This window comes from Ailuropoda melanoleuca, chromosome 11, assembly GCF_002007445.2.
Source record: "Ailuropoda melanoleuca isolate Jingjing chromosome 11, ASM200744v2, whole genome shotgun sequence".
NCBI classification, from domain to species: domain Eukaryota; kingdom Metazoa; phylum Chordata; class Mammalia; order Carnivora; family Ursidae; genus Ailuropoda; species Ailuropoda melanoleuca.
This window is the reverse complement of record NC_048228.1, coordinates 78,606,304-78,623,064: the sequence shown is the minus strand read 5'-3', so window position 1 is coordinate 78,623,064 and position 16,761 is coordinate 78,606,304. Positions and strand designations below refer to the sequence as shown.

Here is a 16,761-nt window from a genome sequence, read left to right as displayed (position 1 = left end):
ATATGATGTCTCACCTAACAGCCACCAAGTCTAGGGACACCTGCGTGGCTTAGTCAGTTGAGCCTTCAACTCTTGGTTTCGGCTCAGGTCATGATCCCATGGGTTGTGAGATCGAGCCCCAAGTCAGCTCTGTGTTCAGTGGGGAATGTGCTTGAGATTCTCTCCCCTTTCCTTCTCCCTCTGCCCCTCCCCCTACTAGTGTACATGTGCCTGTGCACTCCCTCTCCCTCTAAAATAAATCTTTTATAAAAACAGCCACCCAGTCTACCAGCTATATTCACAATGCAGGATCCTTCTTCCTGTTCTCATTCTCATTTTACCATCAACACTGCCCATAAAGACACACTGAGAAACTTCCCAACTGCCTATGTTCTCGAGAATGCCAATGCCCGAGCCAAAAGGCCCTAAGCTTCCAAATCATAGGAAAGAACGGCTTCCTTCCTTCATTCAGAAGTTCCCAAAGCTGCCAACAGATGCAAAGAGATGCTAGAGAAAGGGTGAAGGAGGGGTTTGCACTAGCATCCTTGATGGTCCAGTTCGACCAGCCAAAAATGCACTGTTACACATATATTTGCCAAGAAAAAGATCTGAAAGGTTTTGCACCAAGTTGTCATTTCTTATCTGTGATTTTAAAATTTTCTTCAATGACCAGTTTGTTTCTGAGGCAAAAAAAATTTTTAAGTTAAAAAAAGAAATATTTAAGTAGGAAATACATTATTGAGAACCATTTCCTTAATCAGCAAACTGTAAGAAAAATTTCTGACAAATATTCAGTTATCTGTCCTCTAATTCTGCCCCCAATGCCAAGGTTCCTCCTGTCCCATCATTACTTACATTCCTGAAGACATTCTGTGTCTGTGCAGTAGGACTGGGACTGCCTCAACTACAATGAATAAGAAGAAAGGAAAGTTAGCCATTGGACTTAACCAAAAATGGATACTCTTCATTAGAAAAATCATACTTTATTTTTTAATGAATGTTACCACAGTCGATATACTGTACCTTCAGAATCAGATACAAACACAGACTACATTGAGGAGTAGTCCAGTTTGGGGGGACTTCTTTTCTACTCAAAATAATTTTCAAATATACTGTGATCTAGTCTACTTCATTCATCTAAATTAAGGAATTTCAAAAAAAAAAAAAAAAACAAAAAAAAAAACACCTGTGACAGAAACTCCTGAAGCATGTTATTAGACTTCCCAAAGGAAAAGCCCTAAACTGTAGAGGAGGACTGCTAGAAAGAGTAAACTTTGTGAATGAGATTTTTTTTCTCATTGAAAATTAGAAGCAGGTAGAGAAACAACAGATTCTATTTGTAGAAAATGCATCTTTGAAAGGGAGCACCATATTTCCCCCCTTTTGCTTATAGCTGCATAAACAGTGGCTGGATAAACATGAAACTAATAAAAATGGATATTACGGGGGTTGAGAGAGGATGGAGGAGTAGACTCTGACAGAGATGAAAGCTAAAGTTTTCAATGTCTATCTTTTCAAACAATTTAATTTTGGAACTCCGTGATCATCAATTTTAAAAAGATAATTCTAAAAGAAAAAACCTATCGTAAACATACATCATCATCCTTTTACGTTCACCCTATGCTCAGGTACTTTAGGATGGTTAGAAATGATATTATGATAAATCTTAAAATAGAGATGACTATATAGTAAAGAGAATGAGGAGCATGCAACTTTTCAAATCAGCCTTGTCACTTTATAATGACACCCTCACTCCATTACAGCAATAACTCATGACTTGCAGTTGCTTGGGAAAGCAACAACAGAGCAGTTGTGCTTAGATGGTTAAGTATGAGCTCTGTAGAAAGACCAGGACTTCAAGTCTGGATCTGCAACCTTCTAGAGTTTCAAAGCCTTGGGCAAGGTCTTTAACACTTCGAAGCTTTAGTTTCCTCACCTGGTAAAACGGGGATAATATTACCTATATTTGAGTACTAGTGAGGATTAAAATAGATAATGCATGTGAGATGTATTAACAACCCAAAGAATGTTAGCTGTTATTACTACTGTGCCACACCAACTACAGCCTCATCTAAACAATTACTGCAATTAACAACTAAACAAATCATTTTGTAAATTGTTCTTTAAGATGAACGGACTTGCTTCGGTGTTTACTTCTAAAAGTCATCCTATTTGAATTAAAATGGTAAAACAGATCTTAATGCAAAAATATGCAAAGGAATTAATCAAAAAACTCTTTTAAAATTGTACATTCTATGGCCATTATCAAAAAGACAAAAGACAACAAGTGCTGGTGAGGGCATGGAGAAAAGGGAACCCTGGTGCCCTGGGAATGTAAATTGGTATAGCCACTATGGAGAACAGTATGGAAATTTCTCAAAAAATTAAAAATAGAATCACCACATGATTCAGCAATTCCACTTCTGGGTATTTATCCGAAGAAAAGGAAATTACTAATTTGAAAATACATTCACCCTCTACCTCACTGCAGAATTATTTACAATAGTCAAGATATGGAAACAATCTAAATGTCCATCGATGTATGAATGGGTAAGGAAAATGTGGCAAATATATATACAATGGAATATTATTGAACCATATAAAAAAATGAAATCTTGCCATTTGCAACATGGATGGACCTTGAAGACATTAGGCTAAGTGAAGGAAGTCACAAAGAAAAAGATAAATACTGTATGATCTCACTTATGTGTGGAGTCTAAAAACAAAAAGCAAACAGAGCTTACAGATATAGAGAATAGATTCAATTTACTTTGCTCAGATCCATCAGAGGAATCACTATGCATGGCAGCTCTAGCCTGATGAAATGTGTTCCTTAAGTAATAAGACTTGAATGTTAAAATGATTCCTTGATCCATGGGCTGCAGAATGGATGTTGTGTTAGCAGGCATGAAAACAACATTCATCTTGTTGTAGCTCACCATCACAGCTCTTGAGTAACTAGGTATATTGCCCATGAGCAGTAATATTTTGAAAGGATTCTTTTTTTTTCTGAGCAGTAAGTCTCAGCAGTGGGTTTAAAATATTCAGTAAACCATGTTGTAAACAGATGTGCTGTCATGCAGGCTTTGTTGTTCCTTTTATAGAGCACCAGCAGAACAGAATTAGGATAATTTGTAAGAACCCTAGAATTTGGGGAACAGTAAATGAGCACTGGCTTCAACTTAAGTCACCACCTACATTAGCCTCGAATAAGACAGTCAACTTGTCCTTTGAAGCCAGGCATTGAAACAAATTCAGACTAAAGTGAAAATAACCATAGGTGTAGTTATTAAATAGTCTCTAAGACCAACATAGCCAATGTTTTCCTTCTGCAGTAATAGAGATCTCTCTTGGGGCGCCTGGCTGGCTTAGTCCATACAGCAAGTAACTCTTGATCATGGGGTCATGAGTTCGAGTCCCACACTGGGTGCAGAGATCACTCAAAAAAAAAAAAAAGTACCATGGGAAGAAAGAGTAGGCTTCCCTTTGGGACTATGATAAAAGATGGTAATGTACAATTTGTCTTGCTATATAAGTTTCCAGAAAATTAATTCACATAAAGTTGGTAAAAAAAGAAATTATGTCAGTTTAATGTGGAAGCTGTGTTGGTTCATAAGTGATTTTTCCTAGGTAAAGGCAGCCAGCCAGAAGAGTGGGAGTCAAATGATTTTCAGCAGGAAAGGATAAACCCTTTGGCTCATGCTGTGCAGGCAGGAACTCCTTCAGCTTTAAGAAAATTAAAAAGGAGTGCCTGCAGGCATGTGCATAAGTGCGCACACACACACAACGAAGAATGAGAAGAATGTATTCATTGAGAGCCTGGCTGAGTGCAGCACTGCATCCCAAGTCCAAGCTGCATCAGACCTTTGGGACGTCCCATCAAGAGCTGTGGTTGGATCCTGCTCTTCTGGCTGGTCTTCTTTGAGTACCTGGTGACACTTTCCATGTTCACAAGCAGGCAATGCTGCAGGCTCTGAATAAGGAATGAGATGCCAAAGTATCATGACCACATTCCTAGTCTAGCACATAGTGTTTTTCCAAGCCAGTGTTTTGGAATATACATATCCAGTGCTCAGATTCAAACACCTATGATGAGTAAATTACAGTCTTTAAAAAATTCAAAAACCACATATTTAGTACAACAAGAGAATCCCACTGTTTTGATGGAACTCTTTAAACAAAGGCCTAATTTACAATACATCTCAGTTTTCTCTTGACTTATTTGGAGAATACAGTGGGTACTACTGATGCTAATTTTGGCTACTCCAAAAGGAAACTATTTGTGAAAACAAATAGAAGAAAACCAAGGATAATATGTGAAGGAAATAGAAATGCCAGTATCGACGGGATGGTCAAAGACTTCAAATATTCTCTGTATTACGGTGGAGGGGATGAGGAGGGAACCACATGTGGACTATCTATAGCCAATAGTTGCTGTCCAGGTAAACATTCATGTTAAGACTGATCCCAGGGCGCCTGGGTGGCACAGTGGTTAAGCGTCTGCCTTTGGCTCAGGGCGTGATCCCGGCGTTATGGGATCAAGCCCCATGTCAGGCTCCTCCGCTATGAGCCTGCTTCTTCCTCTCCCACTCCCCCTGCCTGTGTTCCCTCTCTNCCCCCCGCCTGTGTTCCCTCTCTCGCTGGCTGTCTCTATCTCTGTCAAATAAATAAATAAAATCTAAAAAAAAAAAAAAAAAGACTGATCCCAGGATCCCAGAAAAGGAATAAAAGTAGATTTAGATCTTTCCACTTAACTAGGATGGTCATGGAAAGTTCTTAAAGTGAGTTAGCTTCAAAATCATAGAGACAGCACAGTATGAGTAGAATAAATACATTTCTTCATTGGGGAAAAAGGCAGAAAACAGAGATTAAAAGAGACAAAGAATAAAAGAGACCTGGCACAGAGATTTCATGTTAGGGAACATTGAAGAATCTAAAATAGTCTGTTAGGATATCCCAGAAGCCTAACAGAAAACCTTGGCTTTCAGAGGCCTATGGGGAAAATGCAGACCAAAGAGAAGATTCTAATGACAAAAAGCTGGTAAGTGTAAGTTCTATGAGGAATCTTACTTTGGAAAAAAATTATTGAAAGGAATTACAAAGAACAGAATGTCTCTCTTTGGAGCTACCAAAATGTATGTTATGGAGACTGAATGTCTGTGCCCCAACTTCATTTGCTGAAGCCCTAAATCCCCAATGTGATGGTATTTGGAAGCAGGGCCTTTGGGGGGTAATTAGGTTTAAAGTAGGTCATAAGGGTGAAACCCCCATAATGGGATTAGTGCCCTAGAAGAGACTAGAGCCCTCATTCTCCCTGTGCCATGTGAGGATACAGCAAGAAGGCAACTGTCTGCCAACCAAGTAGAGAGTTATCACCAGACACCAAATCTGCCTGCACTTGATCTGGGACTTTTCAGACTCCAGAATTGTGAGAAATAAATGTTTGCTGTTTAAGTCATCTGTTTGTGTTATTTTGCTGTAGTGGCCCGAACTAAGACAGTAATTAAACGAGAACTTAATTGCTATATTTCTATGTCTGCTCAAGAACCTCACATATATTGGAAGTCCCCTCCCTTCCCATGGGCAGGAGCTGCCTATGCACTGGTAAACAGAACAGTGGTTAAAAGTGAAGCTTTAAAGTCAGAGGTATCTGGGTTCAAATTCTGTGTTTGTTACTTTCTATAAAGTTTCAAATTATGAAAGACATAAATATGACCTATTGATGTCACTGGGTTGTTTGGTTCCTGTCCCAGGTACACCAAAGAATTAGAGACCCCGGATCAGAATGGGGAGATGGAGTTTATTGAGTAGATACTTAGGATAGTACATTTTCTTTTTTAAAGATTTTATTTATTTATTTGACAGAGATAGCCAGCGAGAGAGGGAACACAGGCAGGAGGAGCGGGAGAGGAAGAAGCAGGGGGAGTGGGAGAGGAAGAAGCAGGCTCCCAGCAGAGGAGCCCGATGTGGGGCTCGATCCCAGGACTCTGGGATCACGCCCTGAGCCGAAGGCAGACGCTTAATGACTGAGCCACCCAGGCACCCCAGGATAGTACATTTTCAAGAGAGAAAGCGGGCCACTGCCGGAGCAAGAGTGGCAATGGCCCCAAGAAGCTCTAGCTGCATCCTTTCAAGCCTGCTTTTTGTTTATGTAAATCTGGCTTTGACTGACATTTTTGATTGACAGCTGGTTATACATTTTGGCTTCTGTGCATCCGCCTACCCGTGATGCGTTGTGTTATAGTTCTATTTACTTATGTACTGTATATTTATGAGTTTCTATGAGTTTTTGCCTGAACCTTAGGTCAGGCTGAACCTTTTGTGTGGCTGTTCAGCTCTTCTAAGTCCCCTTGTAGAGGCTTCTGAGCCAGCTCTGTGGCTAAGCCTTTCCTGTTCTGTTAGCCCTTGGAGGTGGCTCTGAAGGTGAGGCTGTTAACCCTCAGGGATGGCTGCGAGGGTGGGGCCAGCATCTGCTTTATACCTCCTCGCACATGCCTACTTACATAACATTATGAACCTTACGGCATTTCAAGGATTAAGTGATATAATTAAACATATATAAAATTAAATATGTACAAAAAAACCCAGTTCATGGCCCACAGGATAATGTTTTGAGATCACAGCAATAATACACAGGCAAGAGAGAAAAAGTCCTTTTAATATTAAACAGGGCTGCCTATTTGTGAAATAAGCATGCTCAAATTTATCACTACTATTTTCTAAAAAATGAAATTCTAAAACTAACAACAAAAAAGAACTTTCAAAGCAATGACTAAACAGTTGGGTCAATGTCTCCTCTAGCCAGACCTAACACAGCTCACAGTTGTAAGGTTGGCTTGAAAATCTCTGAGCAGTGAGATTCCTGTGGCTTTCCTCAAAATATAAATACAGAACATTTCCTACATTCTAATGTGGCTCAGTAATGTTCTACTAGTATTCAGGGATAGAGCAGCGACCAAAATGGACAAAATCCCTCCATACAATAACTCTTTGTTAACATTCTGGTTAATATATTGCAGACATACATATTTGTAATACAGTTGAACTTTGAAAAACACAGTGGTTAGGGACGTTGACCCCTGTCAAAAAACCATGTGTAAGTTTTGACTCCCCGAAGACTTAACTACTGTTGACTGAAAGCCTTAGCAATAACAGTTGATTAACACATATTTTATATGCTGTATGTATCATACACTGTATTCTCATAATAATGCAAGCTAGAGAAAACGTTATTAAAATAAGCATAAGAGAAAATACAGTACGGTACTGTATCTATCAAAAAAACCCCTGTGTATATGTGGACCCACACAGTACAAACCCATGTTGTTCAAGGGTCAACTACATATATATATAGGTAATTTTATAAAACAGAACCCTCTCCATGTTATTTTGCTATCTTTTTGCCATACTCAACAACTAGTCACAAATCTTTTTTTTTTTTAAAGATTTTAGAGAGAGAGCACATGTGTGTGGGGAGGGGCAGAGGGAGAGAGGAGGAGAGAGAGAGAGAGAGAGAGAGAGAGAGAGAGAGAGAGAGAGAGAAGGAGACTCCCTGATGAGTGTGGGACTTGACCCCATGACCTGAGCTGAAACCAAGAATCAGACACTTAACCAACTAAGCCACCCAGGCACCCCAGTCACAAATCTTTTAATGCCCCAACCCTGCTCTACATAACTTTAATGTTGCACAGCATTCCATTTAATTACATCATTTCCAAATTTGTACATGAAAAACAATGCTGAGGTGAACGTTCCTATAAATACATTCTTACCCATTTAATAATCTCATTAGAGTAAGAAGAGAAACTGTTAGAATAAAGGTATACACATTTTAAGTTTTCATACACATTGCCAAATTACAGTAAGGATATTTTAAAGAAATGACAAAATAAAGAACAGTCAATTCAAATATTCCTACATAATCACACCACTGCAGAAGTCCAATGTTTCAACTGGGAGATCAGCTAGAACCTACTATTTCTGATCACACTTAGTTGTTTGTTTTTTTAAGATTTTATTTATTTATTTGAGAGAGCATGAACAGAGGGAGGTGGAGGGGCAGAGGGAGAAGTAGACTCCCCGATGAGCAGGGAGCGGGATGCGGCGCTCAATTCCAGGACCTTGGGATCATGACCTGAGCCGAAGGCAGATGCTTAACCGAATGAGCCACCCAGTTGCCCCTGATCACACTTAGTTCTTAATGACTAAGTAGCATCTCTACATATTTTCCTATAACATTAACAAAAATAACTTGTGGCAACCACAATAATCCATGCAACTTATAAGCTTCAAGGCTTCAAATAACTGGGTTAAAGGCAAGTCTGAATATTTTGAAAATATTTTTAAATGTCTAACACTAATAGGTTGGGCTACTTTGCCCAAATATGATATACATATACTTTCTCCAATCCTACAAAATACCTTCTGATTTTGAGTTTAATTAATTTATTGAACCAAAAATCAACACACAATTTAAGGCCACTGACAAGAGAACAGTAAAATTCATATGCTAAACCCTTATGGTACAGGCAATTCTGATTATATATATCTATCTGTATATCTATCTATCTATCTACCTATCTATCTGTATCTGTAAAGATATATAAATGCATAGTGCATAGATATGTGACTGGAAAGTTAACAAACTAAATGCAACCTCTGGCCAAGCAAGTAATAGTGATCATGGGGTCAGAGAGGTGAGGGGTAGGCAACGGGAAGTTGCCAAAGTCAAAAGACTTTGACTTTTTGCTCTATTTTTCTATATTATTTCAAGTATTCACAATTTAAATATTTACATCTTACCTGTGTTACTAAAAAGAGAAAATTCCATTACACTATTAAAAATGTTGAAATCCCTGATGTGCTAGTATTTGGAGGTGGGGCCTTTCAGAGATGATTAGGCCATAAGGATGGAGCCTTTATGAATAGGACTGATGGCCTTTATTTTAAAAGATGTTTTTTTATTTGAGAGAGTTTTATTTTAATTAATTAATTTATTTATTTTTTATTTGAGAACGCACAAGCACGAGACGGGAGGGTCAGAGGGCAAGCAGGCTCCCCACTACGAGGGGAGCCTGCTGCAGAGCTCGAACCTGAGACTCTGGGATTATGACCTGGGCTGAAGGCAGATGCTTAACCGACTGAGCCACCCAGGCTCCCAGGACTGATGTCCTTTTAAAAGAGACCCCAGAATGCTCTTGCACTCTCTCCACCATGTGAAGATCCAACAAGAAAACAGCAGTCTGCAACCTGGAAGAGGACTCTCACCAGAACCCATGCTGGCACCTACACTTGGAACTTCCAAGTCTCCAGAACTGTGAAGAATAAATTACTGTTGTTTATAAGCCTCCTGATCTATAATATTGTTTTAGAAAACCAAACTAAGACATTTGCTAACATGAAAAGATACATAAAGTGAGAAAAAGTTGCAGAAACGTATGGGTACTATGGATCCCTTCTATGTAAAACAAATTTCTAGAAAGATGTACCTAGCCGACAGTATTTTCCAAAAACAGCCATAGTATTATTTCCAGTCACATATGCTCTTCCAGATTTCTCTACTCCCTATTAAGAGGTAGAGGGTATTAACTAAGAAATGGATTAACATTAATCAAAATTAACTCATAATGGGTTGAAGACTTGAACGTAAAACCTGAAATCATAAAACTCCTAGAAGAAAGCATAGGCAGTAAGCTCCTTGATACCAGGATTAGTGATGTATTTTTGATCTGATTCCAAAAGCAAAGGCAACGAAAGCAAAAATAACTAAGTAGGACTATGTCAAGCTAAAAATCTTCCGCGCAAGAAAGGAAACCATCAACAAAATGAAAAGATAACCTACTGAATGAAAGAAAATATTTGCAAAACACCTGTCTGATAACGAATTAATATCCAAAATATTAAAAAAAAAACTCCTACAACTCAACAGCAAAAAAACAATCTGATTTAAAAATTTTAAACAGATATTTAACCAAAGAACACATACAGATGGGTAAGAGGTACATGAAAAGATGCTCGACATCACTAATCATCAGGGAAATGCAAATCAAAACTACAGGGAGACATCACCTCATACCTGTCAGAATGACTATTACCAAAAAGACAAGAAATAACAAGCATTAGTGGGGATGTGGAGAAAAGGAAACCCTTGTGCACTACTGGTGGGAATATAAGTTGGTGCAGCCACTAAGGAAAACAGTATATAAGGTTTCTCAAAAAAATTAAGAATAGAACTACTGCTACATGATCCAGCAATTCCACTTCCGGTATTTATCTGATAAAAACGAAAACATTTATTTGAAAAGATATAAGCACAACCACATGCATTGCGGCATTATTTCCAACAGCCAAGACATGGAAACAACCTAAGTGTCTACTGATGGATAAAGACGATGTGTGTACACACACACACACACACACACACACACACGAATACTATTCAGCCATAAAAAGAATGAAATCTTCCCATTTGTGACAACCCAGATGGACCTTAAGGACATAAGCTAAGTGAAACAAGTCAAAGACAGACAAATACTGTATAATCTGCCTTATATGTGAAATTTAAAATGACAAACCAAGCTAATCAAGAGAGAACAGATTGGTGGTTGCCAGAGATGGGTGGTAGAGGGTGGGCAAAATGGATATAGGGGGTCAAAAGGTACAAGTTCTAGTTATAAAATAAGTTATGGGGATGTAATGTATAGCATGGTGACTACAGGCAATAATACTGTATTGCATATTTAAAAGGTGCTAAGAAAGTAGATCTTAAAAGTCCCCATCACAAAGCAAAAAATTTCTTTGCAACTACATAGGACAGACGTTCACTAGACTTACTGTGGTGATCATTTAGTAATATGTCAGTATCAAATCATTTTGTTGTATTAATATTGTTTGCCAATTATACTTTAATAAAAAAAAGAGGTGGAGTCTATTTCCTCCCCTCTTGAACCTTAGTATGCTTGTTGACCGCTGTTATCAAAAGTATAACAGGAGCACCTGGGCAGCTCAGTCAACTGAATCACCAACTCTTGATTTTGGCTCAGGTCACAGTATCGGGGTTGTGGGTTGAGCGCCACATTGAGCTCTGTGCTCCGTGCTCCGCAGGCCGTCTGCCTGACGTTCTCTCTCTCCCTATGTCCCTCCCCGCTGCACTCACATGCGCACCCTCTCTCTTTTTTTTTTTTTTAAAGATTTTATTTATTTATTCGACAGAGATAGAGCCAGTGAGAGAGGGAACACAAGCAGGGGGAATGGGAGAGGAAGAAGCAGGCTCATAGCAGAGGAGCCTGATGTGGGGCTCGATCCCATAACGCCGGGATCACGCCCTGAGCCAAAGGCAGACGCTTAACCGCTGTGCCACCCAGGCGCCCCACTCTCTTTCTAATAAATAAATAAATCTTAAAAAAAAAAAAAAAAGGATCGGGGTGCCTGGGTGGCTCAGTGAGTTAAGCATCTGACTTCCACTCAGGTCATGATCTCAGGGTCCTGGGATTGAGCCCCACTATGGGCTCCCTGCTCAGCAGGGAGTCTTCTTGTCTCTCTCCCTCTTCCTCTGCCCCTCTTCCCACTTGTGAGCTCTCTCTCTCTCAAATGAGTAAGTTCTTTAAAAAAAAAAAAAAAGTATAACAAAAAAAAAATTTAATAAAGAGGGCACCTGGCTGAGTCAGTTGGTAGAACATGTGACTCTTGATCTCAGGGTGGTGAATTTGAGCCCCACACTGGGCATGGAGCCTACTTAAAATAAAAATTTTAAAAAAGGGGCACCTGGGTGGCTCAGCCAGTGAGGCATCTGCCTTTGGCTCAGGTCATGATCCCAGGGTCCTGGGACCGAGCCCCACGTTGAGCTCCCTGCTCAGCAGGGAGCCTGCTTCTCCCTCTCCCTCTGCCTGGGGCTGCACCTGCTTGTGCTATCAAATAAATAAATAAAATGTTTTAAAAAAAAATTTTTTTTAAATATAACAGAAGTGCTGTATGGGACTTTTTAGGCTAGGCCATAAAAAATATCCAGCTGCTGGGGTGCCTGGCTGGCTCAGGCAGTAGAGCACGTGACTCTTGATCTTGGGCTGTGAATTCGAGCCCCATGTTGGGTGCACAGATTAGTTAAGGAAATTAAAAAAAAAAAAAGTATCCTCCTGTTGCCTGGTTCTCTCCCTCCACCATCCTCCCTTAGGATGGATACTCAACCTTGGAACCAAGCCACCATGCTGTGAGGAAGCCAAGCAGCCACATGAAAAAGCCATATGTAGGTGTTCTGGCTGACAGCACTAGGTAGGGTTTCAGTTATCTACCAGGATCAACTTCCAGACAGTGAGTAAGCGAGCCTCCAGATGCTTCCTGCTCCCAGCCTCCAAGTCTTACAGCTAAGAACCCAGACATGAAGCAGCACATGAGCCATCTCCACTACACTCTGTACTTCAGACAGTTTGCCAGCTTAATAAAAGGTGGTTTTACGCCACTAAGTTTTGGAGTAATTTGTTTTGCAGATATACAACTGGAATAATACAAAAGAAACTGTTAATAGTTCATATTCAGTAAAGAAGCAATGAAGGGTTGGAGAATATAGGGAGATTTTTATTTTCTCTTTCAACACTTAGAATACTGCTTGAATTATTGAATTAAATATACTGACATGCAATCACCATTTTATCTTTTAAATAAAACATAATCTCACTTCCTAATTGGTAAAGTGAATTATACCTCTAACCACAGAAGGACTAACCAGTCTTTCAATGCCTGGATGATACTGATAAAAAGTATTAAGATTTGAAAGAAAAAAGTTGACAAAAATTTCCTTTACTGACTAAAATAAAACTCAAAAGTTAATCAGATGATTAAAAAGGCTTTGTACCCACATGTACAATGCTAAATATTATTATTAAATCGGGGAAATATATATATATATAAATACACATACACCCACACACACACCACAGTATTTAAACATATATTTGTTAGAAAGAGCTGGGAAGATGCACACCAAATTCATTTAAGGAAGTAGGGAATAAGCCAGATACAGAGAAGTGAGTGAGGAGTTTAGTTTTACTTTTAATATACTTATTTTTTTTGAAAGAACATATTCATATATTATTTCAGTAACTATTTTACAACAATTAAAATAACAAAAGATACTAGCAGTAACTGTATTTGCTAGGTAGAAAGGTTTCTCAAGAAATTTTTCAGACACACATATTTTTCTTCCGGGAAAAAGGCCAATCAATTTTAATGCGACTTATTTAAGTACAGTGAACATTAGCCACAATTTACAGGGCCTCTGGGCCTATAAAGAGGAATCTGAGCAAGGATCTCTCAGATTACATGCTTACAGTACTTTAATATGAAAATAAAGTAAATTAAAAATGTAGACGTTTCGGTTACACTGCTTAGAGTTGAAAAACAGAGCTCAACAAACCAAAAAAAAGGGATTATAGGTATTCCAAATCTTAGGTTACAACAAAGAACAGGAAAAACAGAGCATAATCCGAGTTCACATTACTAAATCTATCTGTTCTCTCTTTCTGGAACTCCTATCATTAATAGAAGAAACTTTATGCCAAGAGACAGCCAGTCAAGGAGAACCCGAGAAGAAGGTGGCAAGGGAGCAGAAGAGGGTGAAACCAGGATAATTCTGCAAATGGTTTCAATGAGAATGGAAAAAGTCCCTCTATAGGCCATTTTTATTGTTTTAAGAAAATATCAGTCATTAAAAAAAACAAAAAAACTACATACAGTAGTTATAAGGAAATGCTTAAAAAAAAAAATACTAACCTCACAAGGGGAACACACAAAACATACCAGACTTAAAAAAATTATTTATGGGGCACCTGGGTGGCTGACCTGGTTAAGTGTCCGACTCTTGATTTTGGCTCAGGTCATCATCTCAGAGTCATAAGATTGAGCCCCGCATCAGGCTCCAGGCTCAGCATGGAGTCTGCTTGTCCCTCTCCCTCTGCTCCTCCTCCTGCTCTTGCTCTTTCCGTCTCTCTCAAATCAATCGATCAATAGAATCTTTTAAAAAAATGATTTATAATTAGATTACAATTTTGTGTTGGCATCTTTCTACACATGTAGTAGTATTCTACTACTACGTCAAGAAAAATCCATATTTAGGGGCACCTGGGTGGCTCAGTCGTTAAGCGTCTGCCTTCAGCTCAGAGCAGGATGCCAGGGTCCTGGGATTGAGCCCCGCATCGGGCTCCCTGCTCTGCTGGGATCCCTGGGATCCTCTCCCACTCCCCTGCTTGTGTTCCCTTTCTCGATGGCTGTCTCTCTCACTCTATCAAATAAATAAATAAAATCTTTTAAAAATATTTTAATTTTTAAAAAATCCATATTTATCACTGGGCATAGTCCCATATTACATCAAGTAATGAAACATAAAATAATTTGATAAAGATACCTGATTTTAACTGAAAGGAACTCTCACTGCATATTCTTATCTACTTCTTTGAGTCTTATCAGCCAGTATTTAATGAGTAAAGCACTAATTAGGATAGAAATAGACTATAATGTCAGATAATGCCTCTTTTTATTAATGTTTCTGAACATTCCTGAGACAAACAGAAGCATACATGCACCTAGCAAAATACAACTGTGTTGGGGCGCCTGGGTGGCACAGCGGTTAAGCGTCTGCCTTCAGCTCAGGGCGTGATCCCGGCGTTATGGGATCGAGCCCCACATCAGGCTCCTCTGCTGTGAGCCTGCTTCTCTCTCCCACTCCCCCTGCTTGTGTTCCCTCTCTCACTGGCTGTCTCTATCGCTGTCAAATAAATAAATAAAATCTTTAAAAAAAAAAATACAACTGTGTTAATGAACATGTGTATGACTCAATGATGTAATTAAATCATTGGAAGGAGACATGCCAAATGAGAAAGCAAAGCTTTGTCAACAGCACCCCAAAATGGGCATTCTTTGTACTGCAGGCTTACCAACCTTACACTTAAATTCTGTTTATAATGTATCATTTAAAACACTCCTATAATACAATCAGAAATACAGTCATTTGTTTTAAAGTCAATACTGCAGATAGACAATAAAATGAATGAAAATCAGATTTATATTCTTTGTACTAGTACAGCTTAGCAGTTAAAGAATCAAAACTTACATAAGCACTGATGAGGTAAGAGTAAAAAATCTGAACTGCCGCTTGTGTCCATTTTGCCTTAGGAGACATACAAGCTTTTTCTATTTTTTTTTTTAAAGGTTTTATTTATTTGAGAGAGAGAGACAGACAGCATGAGTGGGGGAGGAGGGGGCAGAGGAAGAGGGACAAGCAGACTCTCTGCTGAATAGGGAGCCCAATGCAGGGCTCAATCCCAGGACCTGGAGATCATGACCTGAGCGGAAGTCAGATGTTTAACCAACTGAGCCACCCAGGTGCCCCTAGCTTTTTCTATCTTTATATATTTTTTTAAATACTGATGAGAAAAAAATAACCAATTTAGAAATCAAAGAATGTAAGAACAGAAAAAAGTCTTATTAGAATTATTGGAAGGCTAAACATCACAGGATATATTTCCTTTTCAAATCATGTAACAATAGTGCATTCAAAAATTTTATTCCTCAGTGAAAACAGTCTGTACTAATTATTTATATTATTTTACTGCTTATAATGTCTTTGAAGTAGCTTACAAAGTTTTGTTTCTAGGGGCGCCTGGGTGGCTCAGTCAGTTAAGCCAGTGTCTCTTGATTCTGGCTCACGTCATGATCTCAGGGTCATGGGCTCAAGCCCGACATCAAGCTCCGAGCTCAGCGGGGAGTCTGCTGAAGACTCTTTCTCCCTCTCCCTCTGCCCCTCCCGTGGTGGCTCTCTCTCTCTCAAATAAATAAATCTTTTTTAAAAAGTTTTATTTTTAAGATTAATTATTTGACTAGGTAATGCATTCACATAGTTTTAAAATGTGAAAATACAGTGACGAATCTCCCTTACTGCTTTCTCCTAAGCCCCTAGGGCCCCCTTGATCACAAATACAGGGTTTTTAAAGGTGCTTGAAGAAGACCAACAGGCAGCAGAACTGAACATGGCTCTAAAGAAACAATCCAGGGCCTAGGGCTAAACTGCCAGGTTTGAATATGCCTCTGCCACTCTCTGGTCAGCTCCAATGCCTAGGAAAAGTGACTTAACCTCTCTGTGCCTTAGTTTCCTCATTTGTAAAAGGAAAACTCACATCAGAGACTTTCTATGGGCTTAAACTAGTATGTAGACTAGATTCAAATTCTCCTCAATGTAACATTATGAGCCCAAGGGAGAGCCCTTGGAAACCATTTCTATGTATTTATAAACACATTATACTGACATACACACACACCTCCCACACACTCTCTCATACTCCAACCTGCAAAGGCATCTCTATGGCTTTCATGATCATTTCTCGGATAGTTCTAAAATATGTTTCTTCTTGTATTTCTAAATAGTTTGTGTGCTGTCTCCCAAAAAGAGCAGTTCCTATCCCTTCCTACCCATTTCCCCTCCCACAGAGGCAGCCACTTTCAACTTTTAGGTGATTATTTTAGTATTTACCTCCATGTCTTTATATATAAATATGCATTGCTACTTCTTGATTTTTCAGTTTTAAGCAATATCCATTGATTCACCAGTATAAAATATGAAGACCTAGTTCTCTCTTTTCTGAACAAACCACACATGTGCACTCTTGTCATCTCCTAATAGTTATATCATAAATTTGTTTAGCACAATAGTAGTTTTAACATTATGACTACATAAATGCTCTTCACAATTGAATCATGTAGTAAATTACAATTACTTTTTCTTTTCTGTACCATTTT

General features: G+C 38.9%; 1 protein-coding gene across 5 annotated transcripts in view; it reads right to left on the bottom strand.

Annotated features, from left to right (window-relative positions):
- SMIM14 (small integral membrane protein 14) overlaps positions 1–16,761 on the bottom strand; it is a 70,050-nt gene that overhangs the window by 18,659 nt on the left and 34,630 nt on the right. For 4 of the 5 annotated variants that reach the window (XM_019805885.2, XM_002925167.3, XM_034671929.1 and 1 more), the window contains one exon: positions 835–883. The exons of the other annotated variant lie outside the window; for it this stretch is intronic. In XM_019805885.2, coding sequence (XP_019661444.1) covers positions 835–883 — 49 coding nt within the window. The remainder of the gene's footprint in view (positions 1–834; positions 884–16,761) is intronic. 5 annotated transcript variants of the gene reach the window in all.